This window comes from Ruditapes philippinarum, unplaced genomic scaffold, assembly GCF_026571515.1.
Source record: "Ruditapes philippinarum isolate M1 unplaced genomic scaffold, ASM2657151v2 ctg2643_1_1_1_1, whole genome shotgun sequence".
Classification (NCBI taxonomy): domain Eukaryota; kingdom Metazoa; phylum Mollusca; class Bivalvia; order Venerida; family Veneridae; genus Ruditapes; species Ruditapes philippinarum.
In genome coordinates, this window is record NW_026859373.1 from 81,030 (window position 1) to 105,925 (window position 24,896).

Sequence of the window (24,896 nt, forward strand, 5' to 3'; positions counted from 1 at the left end):
AAAAAGGCCAATCTTTTCCCACTTTTGTACTACTATTTTTCATGATAACGTGTCATCTATGTGTTCAAGTAGGTCGCTCCTGCCCGCCAAGCTCAATTGAAAATTCCGGATGAGTAACGCAATTCAGAGGTCGCTAATTTGTTCTTCTTTCTCCGTTACTATTGATCTCGGTTTGATTGTCATTTAGCCGTGTCATGACAAAACCAACATAATGCGCATCCGCGCAGTCTGATCAGGATCCATGCTGTTCGCTTACAAACCTTATAACAAGTAGAGAAACTGATAGCGGACAGCATGGATCCTGATCAGACTGCGCGGATCCGCAGGCTTGTCTGGATCCATGCTGGTCGCAAACCCATTATGTTGGTTTCTGTCATGACGCGGCTCATTTGTCTTTCGCCAATGATTAAAATATTTTGTTGGATTTGTGGTCACTTGTGGAACTGTAGACAAGTTGGAAATAACTGGTCAGGTATCCAGGAAAACTGGTGAGGTGGAATGACCGCCGAGATATCACAATAAATTTTTTTTAAACTTTGAGTAAATAACTTTTTTCTGTTAATTAGTCTCTGATTATTGATAACACACGTGCCATTCGTTGCTTTTTAAGTACAAGTATGTTTATGCTAGTTGCTTATTATGTAAATGTATTAATTCCGTGCCATTAGTAGGGATTGTATTAAATCGCTGATGTACAAATCGTGAACCAATCATAATGTGTTCATTGACTACAAATGTGTCTGTTAAAAGTACACGTAATGCTGGTTGTAGACTTGCATGTGTAAAGACAACTCACCTACATGATTCAAGCTTGTCGCACACAATATTATTTTATTTAACATAACTTGTATTTGAGATGCTAACATTTTTAATTGAAAGTTTTAGGAGCATTTAATGTACGAAGAACAAATAATGAATAAGGGTTTAAGATGGCTGTAGATTTATATGCATTAGTTCTTGCTACCAATATTTTGTTGTAAATAAAATAACGCAAGCCGATAGATGTAAAACAAGGTGTATTAATATACGGGAAGGCGGAAGGCTACATTTTTAACAATGCTACATTAATATTGTATCTATTTTGAAATGACAAAGTAGTTGTATGGATCGTGCGTTCCAATTCCATTGCCACGGATAACGTGAACAAAAGTCGGTTCCGTATCGCAGTCTTGGTACACCATCTGTAAAGTTAAACATTCATAGTTTGAACGCATTAAGCACCATCACAGATCATGACACCAAATAATTAGATAGGTTTTTTACAGGAACTCTTCGGATGAATATGGAACGAAACATAAATTACCCTCAAAATTGCCACTTCGTATACCTTTTTTTGTCTGCCCGCGATAGCAAATTAATGACGTAACGAATCACGTGATAGGCATCAATTTTCAAAACATGTGGAGAAAACTACTTTATACGGAATATATATTTTACTTGCGTTGAAAACGCATAAGATTTTCTTATTTTCCAGCAGAACTTAGATGCATCTGGGTTTAGCTAAACGAAGCCATTTTCCTCCAACCTACTTACCGTTCTCTTCAGTTTATACTGGGAATGATAGCTTTATGAATATACGCATGCTGAACAACCAGATACAGATATATGTTGATATATTTTTTTAAAGCTTACCAATCAACGATCAATTTTTATCAAAAGGTATGTTTGCTTTGGTTTACATCAACACAGTAGTGGTCATATGGCGAATTTCTAGTTTCCGGTGGAAAGAGACCTCATGTGCCACTCTGTGCATTGTTTCATGCACGAGTGGGTACCTCGGATGCCCTGAAGCTAGGTGGATAGCTTCCTTACATGAAAGAATTCAAAGTCCCTTGCGGGACTCGACCTAAAACGGTAAGGTAAGTGGTTTGAAGACAACCTACCCGCACGTTCACGAATGCACCGTTATTTTATGGTACGTTTCTATTAAAAAGAATGCATACTGATCTTTGAAACTATAATGGCTATGTTATCTCGATCTTTTTCGAGCCATTACCATCTATGATTGTACATAAACCAAGTGAAAACCTCTAAATAAAGGGACAAAGGAAACATACATTTAGTTACTATGTACGGTAACAAAATTGTATTATGATTACTTATATTGAAATTTTGAAAGTAACATTAATATTCACCTTAAATCCGTTACCAAGACAACCTACAAATATTCCCGATCTGCCCCAATTCAGTCCTGTATTTCCACTGGATATTGAAGCAATCGGTGTGTAAGAGGGAAGCGATGAACATATAGACATCACCTGTATAAAACGTGAACGATTTACACCATTTTATTTTCATTTTTTATCCTGTTGGATAGTTGTTTCAAAATTGAATCCGAGTGTTTACTTTTTTATCAATTTATAGTTATTTTATTAATTTATAGTTATTTTATCAATTTATAGTTATTTTATCAATGTATAGTTTTATTTATCAATTTATAGTTATTTTATCAATAACAGCTCATGATGAAAAATCTACCTGAATAACCTTTGCGCTAGTGTTACTAACTATATGATGGTAGACAAACCCCGAATTAAATTGAATAAAAATGTAAAATCTATTGTATTGAAGAAGCTCCTCGTAATTGTATTTAAGCGTGGATATCTTTGGTAGTCTGTAGTATTAAATAAACTTCTTAGTCAACGCGGTAATCATAAAAACGGCATTTTCTAACAAAAAGCGAAAAATAAATGATATGAACTATTAGAAACCAAGTGTCTACATTATTCCTGTAACTAAATAACTTACATTTTCGCCTGTCTTCCAGGCACTTGTTGGCCCAGCATCACAATTTGCCATAACTAATGCCTCGTGCGACGTCTTATTGCCAGAGGAACATTGTCGGGCATCTGCATGGGATTCGTATTTAGAGCTTGCAACGTCAGAAATAATTTCATACTTTTTACATGAAGGAAAAGCTGAAATGTAAACAGATCAATCTCTTTTAAATAATGTGTCTTTATTTAATTGTACAGTCATTTTAAACCATCATTTACGTTTCAACAATATAAAAAAACATAATTTTTACAACATCGGTCCATCTAATTCATCAAAACAAGCACATGTTTATCTGTAATATGAAGGCTTCATAACCTCTGATCCTCTAAATCAAAATTCCTTTTTTATTTAATTCCTCCCTCCCATTATCATCGTTTAGGGCACAGGAATTCTGTTTATTGGAGATTTTAATGCCTATTTCGGTGGTGGGGGTCATAATAGAGGTGTTGCAGTTTTAAACTTATCTCTTTTTTACCAAAGTAAATAAAACCAAGTATGCGATTTTCAACTACATTCTTTTATGTCACTGCCGGCATGGGGATTTTATATGAAGAAAAATATTTTTCTTTTGGCTTGTTAGAAGTGTAATGAAAGGAACGGTTTTTGTTAATGGTAAATGAGTTTGATATTCCAAATTTCATACACAGGTTATCATACATAATTATCATTTATCGCTGCAACCACGCACAAACCATCGTTGCCGTAGCCTACCAAACACAGGTTTCTCACCCGAATGCTTCCATGTGTGCCGAAGTACAACACACCTCCAACGAAGCGTTTGTTCTCACGGAATGCGATGTACCGCATACATCAAGCACATGGAAACAAGGAGTTAATGTGTGTTACAATCTTTATTTCATTCACAAATGTTTAATTCTTCACCCTTTTGCAAATGATTTAAACGGACTTAACTGAATTCAACAAATATTTCATTAAAAATCTATTTATTTTATGAATTGCTTTTGAAATACAATGTTAATTTACTAAGAAGGCAACTTCTTTCAGAAATTCCGCCCTAACAATTTTTTTTGTAACATAGTCAAATTTAAATCTAAAATAGACCCCATGGTATATTGCAACTTTATAAAATTAAGACCAAGTCAATTTGTTTGTTTTTTATTGTAATATCAAGCTACCGTCAAACCGTTATTTTTTTGTTATGTCTAGGTTATGTCACGTTGTGCAAGCTCGAATCCTTTACCTGACAATACACCTATAGCAAGCTTTGACCATGGAATTTATTCTTCAGTTGGTAGTCTCTCTGGGGTATTTCTAGGATGTACAAGTGATGGGTTCAAGGTAAGCATAGACCAACAGTTCGCATTCATTACACTTTCTTCGTCAAGTTCCATGTAAGTTCGTATAAAATCATCATATTCAGTAAGTTATATGTAAGTTATATCTAATTTTCTCGTATGTTTATAGCTCACCTGAGGACACTATCCTTAAGGTTAGCTTTTTGTGATGGCCCATTGTCCGTCGTCCATGCGTCCGTGCATCATTAATTTCTTTAAAGAACTTCTCTTCCTAAAACACTTGGACAAATTTGTTGAACAATTAAAAAAAATCTTAAAATCTTCTTGTCAAAAACCACAAGGTGTAGAGCCTTGATATTTGGTATGTAACATGATCTAGTGGTCCTCTACAAAGATTGTTCAAATTATGCCCCGCCCCTAGGGTCAAAAGGGGCCAGGGCGCTCATCAGTTTATAGGGAAATCTTAGAAAATATGCTTGTCAAAATCCACAAGACCTAGAGCCTTGATATTTGGTGTAACTTGATCTGGTAGTTCTCTACAACAGATTGTTCAAATTATGCCCCTAGGGTCAAAATTGGTTTTATATAAAGTTAAGTATGGGAATATTCAAAATTTTCGTGTCAAAATCCACAAGGTCCTCTACAAAGATTGTTCATATTATGCTCCTGGGATAAAAAGGGGGCCCGCTAGGAGGCTCCTCAATTTTATAAAAGGCTATTTAGGGAAATCTTAAAAAGTCTGCTTGTCAAAATCCACAAGGTGTAGAGCCTTGATATTTAGTACATAACATGATCTAGTTACCTCCTACAAAGATTTTTTAAATTATGCCCCTAGGACGAAAAGGGGCCCCGCCAGTCTGCTTATCGATTTTAAAAAAGAATCATTAAAAATATTTTTATCAAAATCCACATGGTCTAGAGCCTTGATATTTGGTATGTAACATGATCTAGTGGTCCTTTACAAAGACTTTCCAAATTATGCCCTTAGGGTTAAAAGCAGCCCCTCCAGAGAGTCATCAATATTTAATACTTTGAGTTATATAGGCCTAGAGCTTTGATTTTTGGTTTATAAACATCACCTAGTGATCCTTTGTGAAGATTGTTCAAAGTATCACCCTGGGATCAAATGGGGCACACTAGGGGCTTAATTAGTTTCATTTAGAGTACTTTATGAAAATCTTAAAAATTCTTCTTCTCAAAAATCACTAGACCTAGTGCTTTGATATTTGGTTTGTAAGGTGACTAAGGTCATCTAGCTGTCATCTAATATCAGAAAAAAACACACCTTAAAACAACATCTAAACCACTGGTTCAAAAATTGTTCAGATTAATCTGTCCCTTATTTTCAAATTGTGCTTCTGGGTTGAAAGGGTTCCACTGTGAGCTTTGACCTATTTCTCAGGTGAGCGATGCAGAGTCCTCTGGACTCTCTTGTTTTATTTAAAGGTGGTATCGTTTATGGTCTGATTTTATTTAGGTTGTGTCTATAGAGTACAATTAATAACCTCTAGATTTTCAATATTAACTTTTTATTAAAGCCTTGTTGCAAAACAAAATTTATAAAATGGCAGTTATACTGTCGAGTTCATGTAGTCTGTCATCTGTCATATGAGGAAACATTTTCGTTACGCCTAAAGATATTTTACTGATGATCCCTGTGTTAAGAGAACTTTGTTTAGAACTTTAATAACTTTGTTACACTTTATTTTTATTATTTCATTATTGTACACAAGTTACTTTTTAATAAAATTAATATGGTTATAGTGGGCGTCCATGCAGTAACATTTTGTCGATCACTGAAGCATAATATATTACGTTCATTAACAAAATAATACATAAAGGCAACTATTCTAATAAAAGATTGTTTCACTTTTTAGTAAGAACTCCGAAACACACAATTATGTAAATCAACAGATATTATGTAATAGTTATAACATAATGGGTAAAAATGTATTTATTGAAGGAAACTGGGGCGAGAAGAAGCGAGTGAACCTTTTCTGAAAGTAATTATTTGTTCAATATGTACATTGTAAACATAACCATCATTTACAATGGCAGGAGTAATGTTTCGCAACAATAACAAGAAATGTTACATTGCATCGGTTGATTGTCCTAATTTTATAACAGTTGCCTTTACTTGTTGAGGGGTTGCCTATACGGAGGTCGAGGCATCAAAACTGCAGCCACATTTTAACCCTACTTGATCGTAAGATACTATTAAAGGGGTTCGAAATACTACAGTCTATGCATTCCTTAGCTCTAGCAGGTGAGCTGGTTTTTACCCTTGGTGATGCTTGGTATCAATCGAGGTTAGCCAAAATCACCTTTCCTGTTTCGGCGCCATATTACGACCATGGTGCGCCGTAAAAAAAAACAAGAACAAAAAAAATTAAAAAAAACAACAACAAAAAAAACAAAAATTAAAAAAACAACTAAAAATGTGTCCATAGGACACGGGTGCCCCCATCACGCCACTGTTCTGTCAATCTTATGACTCTAGGTCAAATATTTTTTGAAAACTAAAAATCTTTTACTAAGTAAAGGGCAAGAACTTTACAAATACTGAATAAATCCACAAGCAAACCCCTTAGGTGTATAAGTACACATGCTGACCAACATTCTTGTAAACTTTCAGGCCTACAAGTGAAATACTCTTTGAGCTATGCATGAACAAGTTGAAAATTGCAAATTTATACTACTGTAAGTCAAGGGCAATAACTCTTACAAAACTGAAAAAAATCCACATGCAAAGTCCTAAGGTTCATAGCTTCACAGTGATGTGAATCATTATTCCTGTAATTTAGTGATGTTGATCATTATTCCTGTAAAGTTGGTTGATTCTAACTCAAGCACTCAAGGAACAAATAACAACATAATGAATACTGGATAAATCCACAAGCGAAACCCCAGGTGCAAAACTAAATATTCTGAGCAACCTTCCCGTAAGGTTAAATGACTTTATGTCAAATCCTTTTTGAGTTACATTCGACACAAGTTGAAAATTGCAAAAATTTTCTAAGTCAAAGGGCAATAACTCCTAAATATACTAAATAAATCCAGACGAACATTACCCAGGTACAAAACTACCACATGCTGATCCAACATTCCTGTAAAGTTTCATGACTCTTGGTCAAATACTTTTTGAGTTACATGCGACACAATTTGAAAATTGCAAAATTTTACTATGTCAAGGGCAATAACTCTAAAAATACTAAAAATATCCAGACGAAAATACCCAGGTGCACAATTACACATACTGATCAACATTCCTGTCAAGTTTCATGACTCTCGGTCAAATACTTCTTGAGTTACGTGCGACACAAAAGAGATTGCGTTCCAAACATGTGGACAGTCACCTGAAATAACCGAACTTCTGCAGGGTCATCACTTTAACCAAAATCCTGTCAATTATTTTACAATATCTTAGATATCTGAAATGAATAAAGATTGAAATAAAAAAGAAACCATAGCAAAAATTTACCTTTTTACATTTTTTTCCGTTTACAGTAAACGTTTGTTGATAATTCAACATCGGGGTTAAGACAGATAACTCTGAAGAGAAGTAGAATAAAACTCTGATTTCTTTAGATTATTTTCCTTCATTAATAATGCATTACGCAAAGTATACATTTTGACTGAAAGAACTGCGCAGAATCTTTTTTCACGGTTTCTATAGGTAGGGGTGTTCAATTAAAAACGACAGATGGTTTTAAAATGTTATATCTTTCTTATCAATTCCAAACAACATTTCAGAAACACATTAAGATAATGTCCGTAGGTATTCTATACGGTCACATGACAGAACTTATGTTTTCTGACAAATGGGATGAAATATTTAATGTGCATCAAAGGAAACCATTAGTAAAATTGAGAACTGTCAAAGACATTTTATGATTAAATCTAATAATTATTGCTATACAATCTCTTTGTAAACAAAGTAGATAGGTTATGTTTTAAGCTCTAAACACTAAAGGTGGACGCAATATGAAAGTAAAGTCGCATTAGAAAAACAACACTGGCAGTGTTTTTAAGAACGGACCGAGTTAACTGGACACGTTATAGGCAATGCATCTTTCCATACATAGTTTGAATTCCTTTATCAAAATCAGACACATATTCAGTAAGAATGTCATAGATTTCAATAAACTTATTCTCACGTGACCTTTTTATCGTGATGTGAAGTGATGTAGTTTTATCTATCTGTGAGTCAAAACGTGCAATCGGAACACCTCGGGCGACTTTAAGAATTCTACGAACTTGACGGAGATTGCCGAGTTGTTACGACTGTCAAAACGTGTATCAACAATCTAAAACATCGGCACTTTCCGTATACTTCGAATAAGGGCCTCATACGTGAAATACGAATACACCAATGTAATATCAACAAGAGCACCACTAGGCGGAGCCCGAAAGTGTTTTTATTTATTTTTTTAGTAAGGATGAAGCAGTTGTAAGACATGGGAATTAAATAAAGTATTACCTCCTCCAAATAGCAATCTGAAGTTTGAATATTGTTGGCCAAATGGAACCTTAGTTATGCTCCGGAAACGTAGAGGCGGCACAATGAAACCCTGCAAAACGCGTTAGAACTAGAAATGTGGTCACGGGTGCCCCCCCCACTCCACTGTTTTGTCAATCTTATGACTATAGGGCAAATATTTTTGGGCTACATGTGCAACAAGTTGAAAACTGAAAATCTTTTACTAAGTAAAGGGCAAGAACTTTACAAATACTGAATAAATCCACAAGCAAACGCCAGGATGCATCAGTATACATGCTGACCAACATTCTTGTAAACTTTCAGGCCTGCTGGTCAAATACATTTTGGACTATGTATGAACAAGTTGAAAAGTGCAAATTTACAATAAGTAAAGGGCAATAATTCTATTAAAACTTAAAAAACCAATGCAAATCCCAGGTGCATAGCTTCACAGTGATGTCGATCATTATTCCTGTAAAGTTGGTTGATTCTATCTCAAGCACACAAGGAACAAATATCAAAACATAATGAAATGGTTTTTACTGAGTAAAGGGCAATAACTCTACAAAGACTGATTAAATCGACAAGCAAAACCCAAGGTGCACAACTACACATGCTGACCAATATTCCTCTTAAGTTTAATGACTCTAGGTTAAATACATTTTGAGCTACGCTCTACACAAATTGAAAATTTTCACTTAGTCAAGGGCAATTACTCTAACAAAGCATATAAATTCATAAGTGAAACCCCAGGTGCACAACTTCACATGCTAATCAACAGTACTGTAAAGTTTCATGACGATATCTCAAATACTTTTTGAGCTACATGTGATACAAGTTGAAAATTGCATTTTTTAAAACTAAGTTAAGGAAAATGAAAATAACTCTACAAATACTAAATAAATCCACACGAAAATAACCAGGTCCACAACTACACTAAGTCAATGGCAATAACTCTAAAAATACTAAATATATCCATTCGAAATTACCCAGGTGCCACACAGGTTCACATGCTGAGCAATATTCCTGTAGGTTTCATGACTCTAGGTAAACTACTTTTTGAGATACGTGCGACAGAAAATGAGAACGGACGGACGAATTGACGGACGGACAAGGGTAAATCTAAATGCCCCCCCCCCCCTGAAGTTGGGGCACAAAAATTAATCTGCAGTCCATATTGTAATCATTTCACGACAGGTCACGATTTGCAAAAATATTCATGCAATTTATTCTTAATATACGATTTGACACTTACATATATGTAGATACATGATAAGACAACGGTAGGTACAAGATAACCTATTACTGACCGGAATTTTAATTTCAACAAATTTTAAGTGCACTTCTATAATAAGGTCGCATATAGGGTCGCATTGACAATGGGCTGGTCAAAAATTACATTTACTTGAAAAACCGAACATATCGATGAAGTTATGTAATTTCCTAATTTTACGTCATTAACGTCAGTAATTATCCAAAGTTTGACAGTCAGGATCAAAAAGTTGCCATTGATTTACGGAAATGGACATGTGCAATTATTGTACATGGAGGTATAATCTTAGTTTTTTTCTATAATAAAATCGGGTTCAATATGAGCAGCTCTTGTGGTAAAGAAGATAACAAAATCACTGTGTATACTCTGCAAGTATAGTTGACGGATAGAACCAGCACATGTTATCAATTCCTGCGCTTGGGTTTTATTAAATGTCATGGTCATCCTTTACTGAAAATAAAGTAGCAATGATGAACAAGGGTAAGGAACCGAGCGCAGGTGTAAAGTGTTTAGCCTTGTCTGAACACCGAGACAAGTTCAATCTGACTGAAGTTCAGGTCTTCTTATTTCTTTTTTGTAGATCTAAGGACGGCCGTATTGGATTTCCCGATAAAGCTATTTTAGCCATGCAACCAAACCGGGTTTTACATAGGCATTAGTAGAAGTATCAAAATACCGTTACCCGTGGAAGTTAAACATATTATTTTTGTTAGAAAAAAAGTTTAAAGTAATTTTAAACAAATTAACTTGAAATAATAAAGTCAATTTTCATTGGACAAGATTAATTTGCCAGTTTACCTGTCGGTAATATGGACAACGCCATGTTTGTTCTCGAAATCGTGAAAATTACCTACTCAGTATTGGTTTTCCCAGGGTTAAAACTAGAAACCACATCGCTTTCAAAATTATAAAAGCTCGCCGATGATTGGCTGTGTACAACGTCACCAGAAATGATTTAGTATTGGGTCACGGTCAGATCTAAAAGTGGAGCGTTATTTAGAGCTAATTTTAATCAGATTTAGGCAAATCAATAGTGAAATGTTCGTTCTAGATATTTTAAGATCATGGAACCACTAAATAGTGACATTCCACGAAAATTGCAAAATGGATAAAGTAAATACATGTAGTTTTCCTCGCAAATTATTCATTAGGTCAAACACGCAAAAAATTGCATTTCAATTCAATAATGAAATTTTAGACCCCGACAGTATCCAGTCTTGCATGTATATGGTACCCAGTTGGGCGCCGAGCAGGAACAGTGCATTAACTATGAACCAGTTTTTCTTGCATATTAGACTGGCGTTTCCGTGAGTTTTACCCATGACGGAAATTTCATGTGGTATAGGCTGTGCCAGATGAGTCGCGTGCTGTACAATGGCACGCTTAGGATGACGTCATTTTACCGTTATGAATTAAGTTGTAATTCATACGCTGTTGTAAGAAAGTAGTTGTAATGATATAAATTTCCATTGGAATTAAAGATAAAGAATTAAAAATATAATGGAATATGGTAGAATATGCAAGAAAAAATATCTGACATATGTTTGCGGTTCGGATCGGAATATACGTCCCTTGTTCACCCGCCAATGGGCGGTAACTCGGCAAGCCTCGTTACCGCCCTCCGATCCGAACCGCATAATATGACAGATATTATTAATCATAATATGAAATTAGGCAAAGCATATGAACGGGGAAGTTGGTTACAAAATCGATCATTTTTCCGTTTTAAAGGTGTTATTCGGTATTTCATGCACCGCTTCCGTTTTCAATCTTGGTGATTATTATTAATCCGAAAAGTTGCGATTGTTCCGTTATCGGAATACCGTGCCTATTATCATTGAGTTACATTGAAAATGGGGGCGCCCAACTAGAACTGACACTGAAAATTTCATTGATAAATATAGAATTCTATATATTCTTTAATTGTTTTTTTTATTTGATTTCCTTTTAAATATACATGGGTAGTCTATAGCTTTCCGGTCACGGTCTTTGGCTTCCCCGTAACAGTTGACATTTTATTTGCTTATTTACAGGTTATACACAGTGAATTAAGAGCCAGGTTTTTGGGACTTATAAATTTGATTTGTTTTTATCAGTCATTGTCAGCGTTAACATGGGTCTGTTGGTATTGTTAGCCGCGTTATCCTTGTCTTGTACAGTAGAAGGGTCCTTCAAGAAAGGAACATGTGCTTATCCAGGGAATATGTTGTGCGATGACTTCAATGTTCTGAACAACATGTCATGGTGGTAAGAAATTATTTGCATTTCGACACACAGCAGTGTATGTTTAATTTTGCTAGATACACTTGTTAACCTATTCAGATACTTCTTGGTCACTGATACAGTTTCTTCCGATTCCGGCCATCTGCTTAGAAGTTTCGGAAAGGTTTCATGCATTGATGGTAGAAATTTTATTTCAATTCGTAATGACATTCTTAAAACAAAATACGGGATTGATCAATACGAGTATTATTAGTAATTACTATCTAGATTTAATGTACGATGCGTATACAAATACCCACATCACTGATCATTACGATCATTTATTAATCTGAATATAAATGCTAACATAATAAGATCCATTGGCTTTTTATTAAAATGGCGATTAAAGAAAAGGAAACTCGGTATTCGAGTTTTTTTCCTGACATCTGTATGGACACAAACTGTTTTTATATTATTGATAGCATGAATTAATAAATCGTTTGTCGAAATGTTGGAAATATGCAGGTGTTCTGCATAATGAGATTTTCACAAAACATAGCAAAACTACCGGTATTCGACTTATAAAAACAATGCATTGCTTGCAAGGTTATTTAAAACGAGTCTTCAGTGCTTAGATATTTTTTCGGCCGTATACTGTTTTTATTCACCTTGACTTCCGGTAAATTTACGGACTTTTCGCCACCCTTTTCCCAGTATTTGCCGGAAAGATATTTCGTCTCTCATGCCATTTCCAAAAGTCACAGAGTAAGATGATTATCGAAAATAAACCCTGAAACCAGGATTTGACGCGGTCAAATGTCTTTTTGTAAGATAATTTTTTGTTTAAAATTCTTGCTCAGTATTTCTTCCAAGCTTTGTTATATGTTTCGGTTAAAGGCGACCACTGATTTGGTTTTGAAGATTGAACATTGCATAATCCTTTGCTAGGGACTTTGAACATTTACTGTATTCCCATAAACTTGTGTGCCTAAATGTGCCTAAAGAATAATTCTATTACGCAAGAAATGTCATGAAGAGTGAAATTTCCTTATAAAAGATCATGATTACAGAGTGACTTATTTTCAAATACTCTTTATCTGAGGCTTCAGTTGGGGCATTATCTTAACACCATACAGTTACATCTCTTGTTTTTTTTCTAAAGGTATGACTGGCACATGGACCTGTCATTCTACCATGATAAAGTTGGACAACACTGTAACAGTACGCCTCACCTTGTGCACAAGCATATTCCCATGGTGAAGAAATACAACAACCATACACAACTTACAATTCAAACTTGGGGAAGATTCATCTTGGGCTTCAACGAGCCAGATCATGCAGACCAAGCTGATATGACAGCACAGGAAGCTGCCGCTGCCTTGCCTGAAATAGAAAAGAACTCACACGGCGCAAAGCTTGTCAGCCCGACCACTGCTGGTCCAAACTTTAAATGGTACGATGATTTTTTCCGGCTTTATCACGGCTGCAGGATATCGCGGCACATATGTACAGGTGTGATGCTCATGAAATTATGTCGTACTTGCAACAACTATACCACAAGTTCAACAAGAAAATTTGGCTCACTGAGTTCGCATGTCCTCAAACACATGATAAAAACAAGCAATTGCATTTGATGAAGACCCTTCTGCCACAGCTGGAGGCTGCATATTACGTATTCAGGTATGTATTTCAATTTTTGAACGCCTTTAGTAACAAGTGATATATCTTATACAGCGAAGATGACAGTGAAAATACCCACGGGCTTTCTTTTATATGGCCATGGGAAGATACATAATGTATATATCTCGATCATTTGTTCAGTTGTTGATTTAAATTCATTATGGAACCATTAAGTGCTATTTGATTTTATTATGGTAACGGTATATTCATTAAGAATGTTGTGTATTTTTTATTTTAGGTATTCATGGTTTTCGGCTCGAATTCCTCCAAAACGTTACGACAGATATGTCACCCCGTCTGCCAGCTTGTTGAAGGCTAATTCTTCAGAGCTCACGATGAAAATGGTCAGTTTCTACAACAAGCTTTTCACTGCCCACACCCCACCCCAGCTTCCACATAATAGGATCGGATTGACATTTATGCTGTATTGTGACAATAACAAATAAAAACTTTAACCGTAGCTTTCTTCTTTGCAACTTTTTACCTTAGAACGCAAAATTCATCATTTTTTGCTGAAGTTTACATTTATCCAAAAAGAAAATTTACGCATTTCCATGTGCACATTTAGAACAGATAACGACAAATGTTTTATATTTAGCGATACCAATGGTTTTAAGTTGCATCAGTAGCATATTTATATGAGTAATGCGCAAAAATACAATTTTTATATGCCCGAAAAAATTTCGGGCATATTATGTTATACCCCCTGGCGTCCGTCCGTTAGCAATTTGGTTTCCGGAGCATAACTTAAGTTCCATTTGGCCCAGTGTTCAGACCCCTATTGTTTTTTAGGGTCACAAGGTCAAGGTCACTTTTACCTTATAACTGAAAACAGTTACCGGAGCATAACTCAAGTTCCATTTGGCCCAGTGTTCAAACTTCATAGGATTATTGTCCATATTAGGTAAAAGAGCCCTATTGATTTTGGGGTCATAAGGTGAATGGTCAAGGTCACTATTACCTTTTAACTGAAAAAAGTTTCTGGCGCATAATTTAAGTAAGGTCCATTTGGCCCACATTGTTCAAACTTCATAGGATGATTGTCCATATTGGATAGAACACTCCTATTGATTTGGGTCACAAGATCAAAGAACAAGGTCACTATAACCTTAAAACTGTAAACAGTTTCCGCATAATAATTTAAGTATTAATCAACCTACAGCTGTAAAATTTTATATGATAAACAGCCCAGTCCAATACATGACCCCTATTGATTTTAGGGTCATAAGGTCAGGGTCAAAATGATCTTTACACTGAAAATTGTGATTTCTGGAGCATAACTTAATATAAACTACCCGCCTATATGACTGAAATACTGTTGGGAAAAGGCGTAAAATGAAACAAACACACAAACAAACAAATAAGGTCCATTTGGTCAAACATCATAGGTTAACTGCCTATATTGAATAAAAGATCCATATCTATATTGAGGTGACAAGGTCAATATCATATGACCTGAATACATGTATTGTTAACAGTTTTACATCTGTCGAACTACATAGGATGATCACTTATATTGAGTACATTAATAATATGCCTTTAAAATTGCTTGCTTATATTATATTTATACCCCTGGCGTCCGTCGTAGCATTTTTACTTACAAGATAACAACTTGATGGTGGTGCTTTGGAAACACAACTGTATATATATGAAGGTTCTTCAGCTATAACGGAGGATTGCTTTGAAGGAGGTAATACTTATTTAATTCCAATTCATCCTTACTAAAAAAAAAGAAAAAAAATACAAGTAAGGGCTTATTTTGAATTTTCTGACCTACTTTTGGTTACTTTTGTATTTACAATGTGTACATTACTTTCTTTGTTGACTTGACAATATTTTATTTTTAGTAAAAAAAAAATATGCAAATTAGCATGAATCTGGAGACAAAATACTTTATCCACTCAACTGTACCCTTATCACCTAGCTTCCTTTTAATTTATAAAAACCCCTAACTTAACCTATTTCATATTTATCCATCATTTAATCTTGCATATTTTACATTTTATCATTTTCCTGTTACGTTAGCTTAAACAGCATCCACTTGCAAACAAATTTGAACATTAGACAAACGATTAAGATCGAATGCAATAAAACCAATTTAAGGACAGCGTGTATTTACCCCATTAATTTGCGAACCTTATTTCATGGGAACCAAACTAAACAATATATACCTTTTACCAAAAATAAAATAAACGTTCCAAACCGAAACAAGTTCATGCATTAAAACCTCTCATTTAATTCAATTCCTTATACAGCCGATAAACAAATGCGCGAAATCTGATTGGCTAATTCAAATGCAAGCGTTTAAATGAGCCAGAAGTTTCTAACGGAATATTTTTAACGAAATAATTGCCCATGCACCGTCAGCGTGTTCGAATATATTTTTCCGATCAAAAATTTGTAAAGCGCTTTACTTAACCAGTATTGCCGATAGGCAAACCTTAATTGAAATTTATATTTTATTTTTAATTGATGAGTACATTGTTTAAGAGTTTTTGTTAATGATTGAGCATGAAATTGAAAGAAAAGAAGATTAGCTGTTGTAAAGCTTGGAAGGTAAGACAATATACATTTTTTATATTTTTTTAAATGCTATGCGTTTATTAGACGTCAGGCCGACATAAAACTATAACAAGCCTGTAACATCTAATATATTGGACTACTTATCACCAATACACAAAAGTACAAAATAAAGCTCAGCTATGGGTAATTGTTGGAAAACTGTCCCAAAACACCGAAAATGTACAGCTTTTTAAATAAAAAATTAAAGCATCTTTTGGCATAAAGCTTCTATTCAACCACCACCTTGTGATGTAAAGTTTTTTACTTGTTTACTTGTAAAGTTTTTTTCTTGATTGAACCGGGGTATTAATTAGCTTGATAAAAAGATCCATAGCTGAATAAAACTGACCTTAATCTGTTTGTTGATCTGCATGCTGTCACTTCTAAAGGAAAATCCTGATAAAATCACTCTATTACATGTTACTTATATCATGTAAATTCCAACCTATTTTAGAATTTTTTTATTTCTAATCACATTCACAAGTAATCCAACACAACTACGCTTTACACTAAAATAGTGAATAATATCCGGCTAAAACGTGTAGGCCACGTGCAAATACCCGTTAATTATGCATGCTTTCACGCTTTTCTTGCAAATTTTGCGGCAGAAAGGTTTGACATAATTCAACTGACTCAATTATTGTCCTAGGATGATAACTTGAGCCGTTGTTTACATAACAAAGACCAATAACAATGCAAAAAATAGGTTAGGCAGATCAATGCCACAACCTATAAAAATGAAAATAAAAATGCATGTTATCATATGTCTTATTAGCGCAGTAGGTAGAGCAACCCTGGTCAGTAATGTGTTTAACCCGTGCAGGCAGGAGTTCGACTACTGGTAAGACACATTTTTACCTCAGAACAGTAAATTGTTCAGAAAACAAGTTTGACCGGTTTTTTTTCATATACATACATGAATATGAAATCTAATATTTTATTTCACTGCGATCAAAAATTACAAAAAGAAAAAAGAATAGAAAAATAAAAATAAACATATACTATAAAATATATATAATAAGAAGAAAACAAAAAGAAAAAGGAAAACGAAAAATCAGTAAATAATAATAATAAAAAACAGAGCAAGAAGAAAAAACTGTGGTTATAAAATGGCACTGCGTGGGGTTCGAACCTATGAGTACAAAACACTAAAAGTTACAATTACTTTGATCTACCGGCAGAGCCATAACGGTAATACACCAACGATACTGTAAGAATATAGCTTTATAGTATATGTAAGTGTTTTCTTTTACGATGTCGGATAAAAAACCCAGATAACCCCGTTTTTGAACTTTTAAAGGTTGGTCAAATACTTTTTGAGTTACGTGCGACACAAGATGAAAATTTCAAATTTTTACTAAGTCAAAGGCAATTACTCTAAAAATACTAAATATATATCCGCTCGAAAATGCCAAGGTGCACAACTACACATGCTGATGAACATTCCTGTAAAGTTTCATGACCCTAGGTCAAATACTTTTTGAGCTACATGCGACACAAGTTGAAAATTGCAAATTTTTACTAAATCAAGGGCAATCACTCTAAAATACTAGATTCATCCACTCGAAATTACCTAGGTGTCAAACTTCTCATGCTTAGCAATATTCCTGTAAGGTTTCACGACTCTAGGTCAAATACTTTTTGAGCTACGTGCGACACAAAATGAGAACGGACGGACGTACAAGGGTAAATCTAAATGCCCCCTTCCCCTAAAGTGGGGGCACAACAATTAATATGCAGTCCATATTGTAGTCATTTCACGACAGGTCACGATTTTCAAAAATATTTATGCAATTTATTCTTAATACAAATGTATACGATTAGACACTTATATACATGATAAGACAACGGTAGATACAAGATAACCTTTTACTGACCGCAATTTTAATTGAAACAAATTTTAAGTGCACTTCTATATTCAGGTCGCATATTGTGTCGCATTGACAATTGGCTGGTCAAAAATTACATTTACTTTAAAAGTCAAACATATCGATGGACTAAATTTTACATCATTAACGTCAGTTATTATCCAAAGTTTGACAATCAGGGCCAAAAAGATGCTATGGATTTACGGAAATGAACATGTAGAATTGTACATGGAAGTGTAGTACAGGGTTATTGGCCGAAGGCCGTCTGATTTCACATTGACTTCCGCTAAAATTAACAGTAAAGAAATGAATATAGACAAAAAGTTTCATTGGTCATTTGAACACTAATGGCCTGTTCGATTTATACTTTAGAAGAGCTTCCGTTATAGGTAGAGTTCTTTCAAACTGTTCGATTGCTCGATGGCAAGAAGTGTTGGAAGAAGATAAAAGTAAGAATAAATATAAAAACACAATAATGATATTTTCTACATGTTTCTAACAGCTTTTCAATAAATATATGAAATAAAATATGACAGATCGCCTTTTTGATACTTTTTGCGTTCGATATGGTTTCTCTTCTAAGCTGTTCTGATCATTATATTCTCTTCTCGAACCGGGCATAAGACGAATGAAACTACCTAATTTACAGTTGCAAAATTCTCCGTGGAATTAGTGTACACTATCTACTAATTGTTTTACTATCAGTTCCTATTCAAATCAAATTCCATTTTGATTAAAATCAAATAATGTAAGTAATATAGTTAAAATCTTAGATGACAATTAATGGGAAAAACATTGCGGTAAAAATGAACTGAAATAATACTATTGAGGACGAATAAAATGATGTGTTTGTGGTTATCATGGTTAGTGGTAGCTTATCCTATGCAAATTAACAAGTTTGACTTCGGCTGAGTATCTTTTTTAAAGATACTTCTTGTTTCACTAATAAAGAGCTGCTCATGTGGATGAAGAAGATAACGAATTCATTGTGTATACTCTGCAAGTATAGTTGTCAGATATTATCAATTCTTGCGCTTAGCTTATATTAAATTCCATGGCCATTTTTGAGTGAAAATAAAGTAGCAATGATGAACAAAGGTAAGGGACCGAGCGCAGCTGTAAATTGTTTAGCCTTGTCTGAACACCGAGACAAGTTCAATCTGACAGAAGTTCAGGTCTTCTTATTTCTTTTTTGTAGATCTGAGGACGGCCGTATATGTTTTGCCATATTTATAAATTTGATTTTCCGAGAAAGCTATTTTTAGCCATGCAATCAAACCGAGGTATTAGAAGAATAAAAAAACCGTAACCCGTGGAAGTTAAAGACATTTTTTATTTTTGTTTACCTGTCGGCTATATGGACGGCTCCATGTTTGTTCTGGAAATCGTGAAAATTACCTCCTCAGTATTGATTTTCTTTCCCAGGGTTAAAATTAGAAACCACATCGCTTTCAAACCACATCGCTTTCAAAATTATGAAAGCTCGCCGATGATTGGCTGTGTGAAACGTCACCAGAAATAATTTAGTATTGAGTCACGGTCAGATCTAGAAGCGGAGCGTTAGTTAGAGCTGATTTTAATCAGACTGAGACAAGTCAAAAGTCAAATGTTCGTTCTAGATATTTTAAGATCATGGAGCTTCCGTCGGAACTCTAAATTGTGACATTCCACGAAAATTGCAAAATGCAGAAGGTTAATACATGTAGTTTTCCTCCTTCGATCGGAAATTATTCATAAGGTCAAACACGCAAAAATATTGCATTTCAATTCAATACTGAAATGTTAGACCCCGACAGTATCCAGTCGTGCATGTATATGGTAACCAGTTGGGCGCCGAGCAGGAACAGTGTATGAAACAGCTTATCATAATATGAAATTAGGTAAAGCATATGAACGGAGAAGTTGGTTACAAAATCGTTCATTTTTCCGTTTTAAATGTGTTATTCGGTATTTCATGCACCGCTTCCGTTTTCACTCAGAGCGCTTGGTGATTATTATTAATCCGAAAAGTTGCGATTGTTCCGTTATCGGAATACCCTGCCTATTATCATTGAGTTACATTGAAAATGGGGGCGCCCAACTAGAACTGACACTGAAAATTTCAGTGATAAATATAGAATTCTATATATTCTTTAATTGTTTTTTTTTAATTTGATTTCCTTTTAAATATACATGTGTAGTCTATAGCTTTCCGGTCACGGTCTTTGGCTTCCCCGTAACAGTTGACATTTCATTTGCTTATTTACAGGTTATACACAGTGAATTAAGAGCCAGGTTTCTGGGACTTATAAATTTGATTTGTTTTTATCTAGCACTGTAATCGTTAGCATGGCTCTGTGGATATTGTTAGCCGCGCTGTCCTTGTCTTGTACAGTAGAAGGGTCCTTCAAGAAAGGAACATGTGCTTATCCAGGGAATCTGTTGTGCGATGACTTCAATGTTCTGAACAACATGTCATGGTGGTAAGAAATTATTTGCTTTTCGGCGCATAGCAGTGTATGTTTAATATTGCTAGATGCACTAACCTATTCCGATACTTCATGGTCACTGGTTCAGTTTCTTCCGATTCCGGCCACCTGCTTAGAAGTTTCAGAAGTTTCAGAAAGGTTTCATGCATTGATGGTAGAATTCGTAATGACATTCTTAAAACAAAATACGGGATTGATCAATACGAGTATTATTAGCAATTACTTTCTAGTTTTATTGTACGATGCGTATACAAATAACCACATCACTGATCATTACGATCATTTATTAATCTGAATATAAATGCTAACGCAATAAGATTCATTGGCTTGTTATAAAAATGGCGATTAAAGAAAAGGAAACTCGGTATTCGAGTTCTTTACTGGCATCTGTATTGATACAAACTGTTTTTATATTATTGATAGCATGAATTAATAAATCGTTTGTCGAAATGTTGGAAATATGCAGGTGTTCTGCATAATGAGATTTTCACAAAACATAGCAAAACTACCGGTATTCGACTTACAAAAACAATGCATTGCTTGCAAGGTTATTTAAAACGAGTCTTCAGTGCTTAGCTATTTTTTCGGCCGTATACTGTTTTTATTCACTTTGACTTCCGGTAAATTTACGGACTTTTCGCCACCCTCTTCCCAGTATTTGCCGGAAAGATATTTCGTCTCTCATGCCATTTCCAAAAATCACAGAGTAAGATGATTATCGAAAATAAACCCTGAAACCAGGATTTGACCCGGTCAAATGTCTTTTTGTAAGATAATTTTTTGTTTAAAATTCTTGCTCAGTATTTCTTCCAAGCTTTGTTATATGTTTCGGTTAAAGGCGACCACTGATTTGGTTTTGAAGATTGAACATTGCATAATCCTTTGCTAGGGACTTTGAACATTTACTGTATTCCCATAAACTTTTGCGGAAAAATATTCCGCGTTTTTCATACGAATGGCGTTTTTGCGGAAACAAAATGTGCCTAAAGAATAATTCTATTACGCAAGAAATGGCGTGAAGAGTGAAAATTCCTTTATAAATGATCATGAGTGACTTATTTTCAAATTCTCTTTATTTGATCCTTCATTTGGGGCCATTATCTTAACACCATACAGTTACATATCTTGTTTATTTTCTAAAGGTATGATTGGCACATGGACCTGTCATTCTATCATGACAAAGTTGGACAACACTGTAATAGTACGCCTCACCTTGTGCACAAGCATATTCCCATGGTGAAGAAATTCAACAACCATACACAACTTACAATTCAAACTTGGGGAAGATTCATCTTGGGCTTCAACGAGCCAGATCATGCAGACCAAGCCGATATGACACCACAGGAAGCTGCCGCTGCCTGGCCGGAAATAGAAAAGAACTCACACGGCGCAAAGCTGGTCAGTCCGACGACAGCTGGGCCGAACTTTAAATGGTATGATGAATTTTTCCGGCTTTGTCACGGCTGCAGGATTGACTTTATCGCGGCACATATGTACAGGTGTGATGCTCATGAAATTATGTCGTACTTGCAACAACTGTACCACAAGTACAACAAGAAAATTTGGCTCACTGAGTTCGCATGTCCTCAAACACATGATGAAAACAAACAACTGCATTTGATGAAGACCCTTCTGCCACAACTGGAGGCTGCAGATTACGTATTCAGGTATATATTACAATTTTAAACGCCTTTAGTAAAAAGTGATATATTTTATACAGTGAAGATGACAATTAAAATACACACGGCCTTTCTTTTATTTGGCCATGGGAAAATACATGATGTATATATCTCGATCAATCTTTATTTGTTCAGTTGTTGATTTAAATTCATTATGGAAGCATTAAGTGCTATTTGATTTTATTATGGTAACGTTAAAAGGTACATTCATTAAAAATATTGTTTATTGCTTTATTTCAGGTATTCATGGTTTTCGGCCCGAATTCATCCAAAACATGCCGACAGATATGTCAACCCGTCTGCCAGCTTGTTGAAGGCTAATTCGTCAGAGCTCACGATGATTGGTCAGTTCTACAACAGCTTTCACGTGCCATACCACAGCTCACATATAGTCGGTTGATAATTTATGTGAAATTGTGAAATAAAAAACGTTTAACCCTAGCAGTTTTCTTTGCTTCTTATGTTAGAACGCTAAACACACCCTTATTTGCTGAATTAACATATATCTTATTAAAAAAAGAAAATTTATGTATTATTGACATTTACAAAAGTACATGTGCACAATTGAAAATGTTTTACATTCAGCGATACCAATGTTCATTAGTTGCATCAGTAGCGTTTTTTTTTGTTTATATAGAAAAGTAAATTTATCAACAATTTAAGAAATGATTGGACCGCCAAAGTGGTCGAGGGGTTAGAGTCGATGACTTCTAATCCAGTTAACTCTCTGGCGTGGGTTCGATCCCCGGGAGATGCTTTGGTAGTTTAGCGCGGAAGAAGGTAGTCTAGTACTGGTGTAACTCTCCAAGAACGATGGTTAGGAAACTACCCGCCTATATGACTGAAATACTGTTGGGAAAAGGCGTAACATGAAACAAACAAACAAACAATAAGAAATGATTTGCACGTTATATGTGCAATTAATGACTGATTTTGCAGCACACGCAATCATATTTTTACTGCGTTTCATCAACGTAATTTTACTGTATGACTAACACAATAAGGGCTAATTTTGCATTTTCTGACTTTCTTTCGGTTATTTTCGTAGATTTCAAGTGATGTTTACAAAGTGTTCTTTACTTTCTTTGTTCACTTACAATATTTTATTTCTAAAACATTAAAAAAAAAAAAAAAAATAACATGAAAATCAGCATGAATCTGGAGACAAAATACTTATCCACTACAACTGTACTTACCACCAAGACACAAAGGTAGCAAAATAAAGCTCAGCTATGGGTAATTGTTGGGAAACTGTCATACAGCACGGAAAACTTACAGCTTTTTAAATAAATAAAAAATTAAAACATCCTTTGGCATAAAGCTTCTATTCAACCCCCACCTTGTGATGTACAAAATTCAAATGTTGAAACATTTCATATATATTTATTCTTGTCTTCGATTATTATACCTCGGGTAAAGTCCTAAAATTTGAGGATTATTTTAGGTTGGGCTTCACGTCGCATTTACATTTTACAGTTTCACCTTTACTCAAAGTCACTGATGAAGAAGGACCCCATGTGCCCCTCACTACATTCAGGCATGAATGGCTATTATATAGTATACCCCAAAATAAATGTTAAACGAACAAAAGTTTAAGGCGACATGCTTTGTTAGTCAACACGATCTAAGAATGTTTTTTTCGCTGTTTTCCTGCAAATCCGAGGATACAAACAAACTTCTACAGTTACGTGTGTTACGTGTTGAAATAATAATGTATTGTGAACGGTAGAGCCCCGTGAAGCTTTTAGGGTAAAAGTCTAGATTGAACCGGGGTATTAGCTTGATAAAAAGATCCCTAGCTGAATAAAACATACCTTGATTGTTGATCTGCATGCTGCCAATTCTAAAGGAAAATCCTGATAAAATCCATAATCAATGCGACTTTTGTTTTTTAATTTACTCTATTGTACATGTTACTTCCTGTAATTTCCAATCTATTTTAGAATGTTTCTTTTTTCTAATCACATTCACTAGAAATCTAACACAACTGCGCTTTACACTAAAATAATGAATAATATCCGTTAAATATGCACGCTTTTCTTGCAAATTTTGCGGCAGAAATTTATGAAATAATCCAACTGACTCAGTTATTCAATGACATCCAAAAATTAATACTTTCGCAAAACGCGTGTCATTAACAGCGAATTATCTGACCAATGGAAAAACCATATCATTTAGAAAATTGCTTGAAATCAAAATATAATAAATGGCTTACTCTTGACTAATCGTGAGTTTTTAAGTTGTTTTATTCCAAAGTATAAAACTCACGATGAGTCAAGAGTAAGCCATTTATTATATTGTGATTTCAGATCTTTACAAATATTGATTTTAGAAGGACGCTGATTATAATACACAATTAATACACAATTCACGTGTCATCACTGCGTTCCTTATACATTCATAATTAAGTATAAATCACCTTCCGTTAAATGCGATTAAAAAATGAAAATTATGTATAAATTACGTTCTCAAAATTAATAACTTGCCGTGTCATTTCCATTTCCACAAATAACGAAAGCGAATATACTAGTATATCGTAATCGGTACAGCATCAGTTGTGAATGACATTTATCATAACATGGAAGACTTAAATACCATAATAATTGTACATTGTTCATTTCTTGTTAAATCCTTTTTATGCCAGTAAATC

General features: G+C 34.7%; 3 protein-coding genes and 1 long non-coding RNA gene across 5 annotated transcripts in view; 3 read left to right on the forward strand and 1 right to left on the reverse strand.

The window, feature by feature from the left end:
- The window catches only part of LOC132756273 (uncharacterized), a 26,385-nt gene extending 12,377 nt beyond the window's left edge, over window positions 1-14,008 (forward strand). The window contains exons 1-3 of one of the 2 annotated variants that reach the window (XM_060747296.1): window positions 11,866-12,034; window positions 13,152-13,669; window positions 13,908-14,008. In XM_060747296.1, the coding sequence (XP_060603279.1) occupies window positions 11,901-12,034; window positions 13,152-13,623 (606 nt within the window). In that variant the 5' untranslated portion in view covers window positions 11,866-11,900 and the 3' untranslated portion in view covers window positions 13,624-13,669; window positions 13,908-14,008. Of the gene's footprint in view, window positions 1-11,865; window positions 12,035-13,151; window positions 13,670-13,907 lie in introns of those variants that run through there. The other variant, XM_060747297.1, reaches the window with a different exon arrangement.
- On the reverse strand, window positions 1,014-24,237 carry LOC132756274 (uncharacterized). The gene is made up of 4 exons (XM_060747298.1): window positions 24,061-24,237; window positions 2,749-2,918; window positions 2,136-2,258; window positions 1,014-1,181 (listed from the first exon to the last, which is right to left on the reverse strand). The coding sequence occupies exons 1-4, from the start codon at window positions 24,077-24,079 to the stop codon at window positions 1,077-1,079; spliced, it is 417 nt and encodes a 138-aa protein (XP_060603281.1). The 5' UTR covers window positions 24,080-24,237; the 3' UTR covers window positions 1,014-1,076.
- Window positions 3,460-7,510, forward strand: LOC132756275 (uncharacterized). The gene is made up of 3 exons (XR_009629309.1): window positions 3,460-3,615; window positions 3,946-4,077; window positions 7,363-7,510. It is a non-coding gene; the product is annotated as an uncharacterized LOC132756275 (long non-coding RNA).
- On the forward strand, window positions 20,400-22,687 carry LOC132756282 (uncharacterized). Its single transcript, XM_060747307.1, has 3 exons — window positions 20,400-20,561; window positions 21,710-22,234; window positions 22,487-22,687. Exons 1-3 carry the CDS (start codon window positions 20,428-20,430, stop codon window positions 22,644-22,646), a joined length of 819 nt encoding a protein of 272 aa, XP_060603290.1. The 5' UTR covers window positions 20,400-20,427; the 3' UTR covers window positions 22,647-22,687.
- Window positions 24,238-24,896: the final 659 nt, after the last annotated feature.

Coding starts and splice junctions, on each gene's coding strand:
- LOC132756282 (XM_060747307.1), top strand. CDS start 20,428: ATGGCTCTGTGGATATTGTTAGCCGCGCTGTCCTTGTCTTGTACAGTA. Junction 20,562..21,709: donor CTGAACAACATGTCATGGTG/GTAAGAAATTAT, acceptor TATTTTCTAAAG/GTATGATTGGCACATGGACC. Junction 22,235..22,486: donor GCTGCAGATTACGTATTCAG/GTATATATTACA, acceptor GCTTTATTTCAG/GTATTCATGGTTTTCGGCCC.
- LOC132756274 (XM_060747298.1), bottom strand. Junction 2,259..2,748: donor CCTGGAAGACAGGCGAAAAT/GTAAGTTATTTA, acceptor CGTTTTATACAG/GTGATGTCTATATGTTCATC. Junction 1,182..2,135: donor GTCTTGGTAACGGATTTAAG/GTGAATATTAAT, acceptor TTAACTTTACAG/ATGGTGTACCAAGACTGCGA.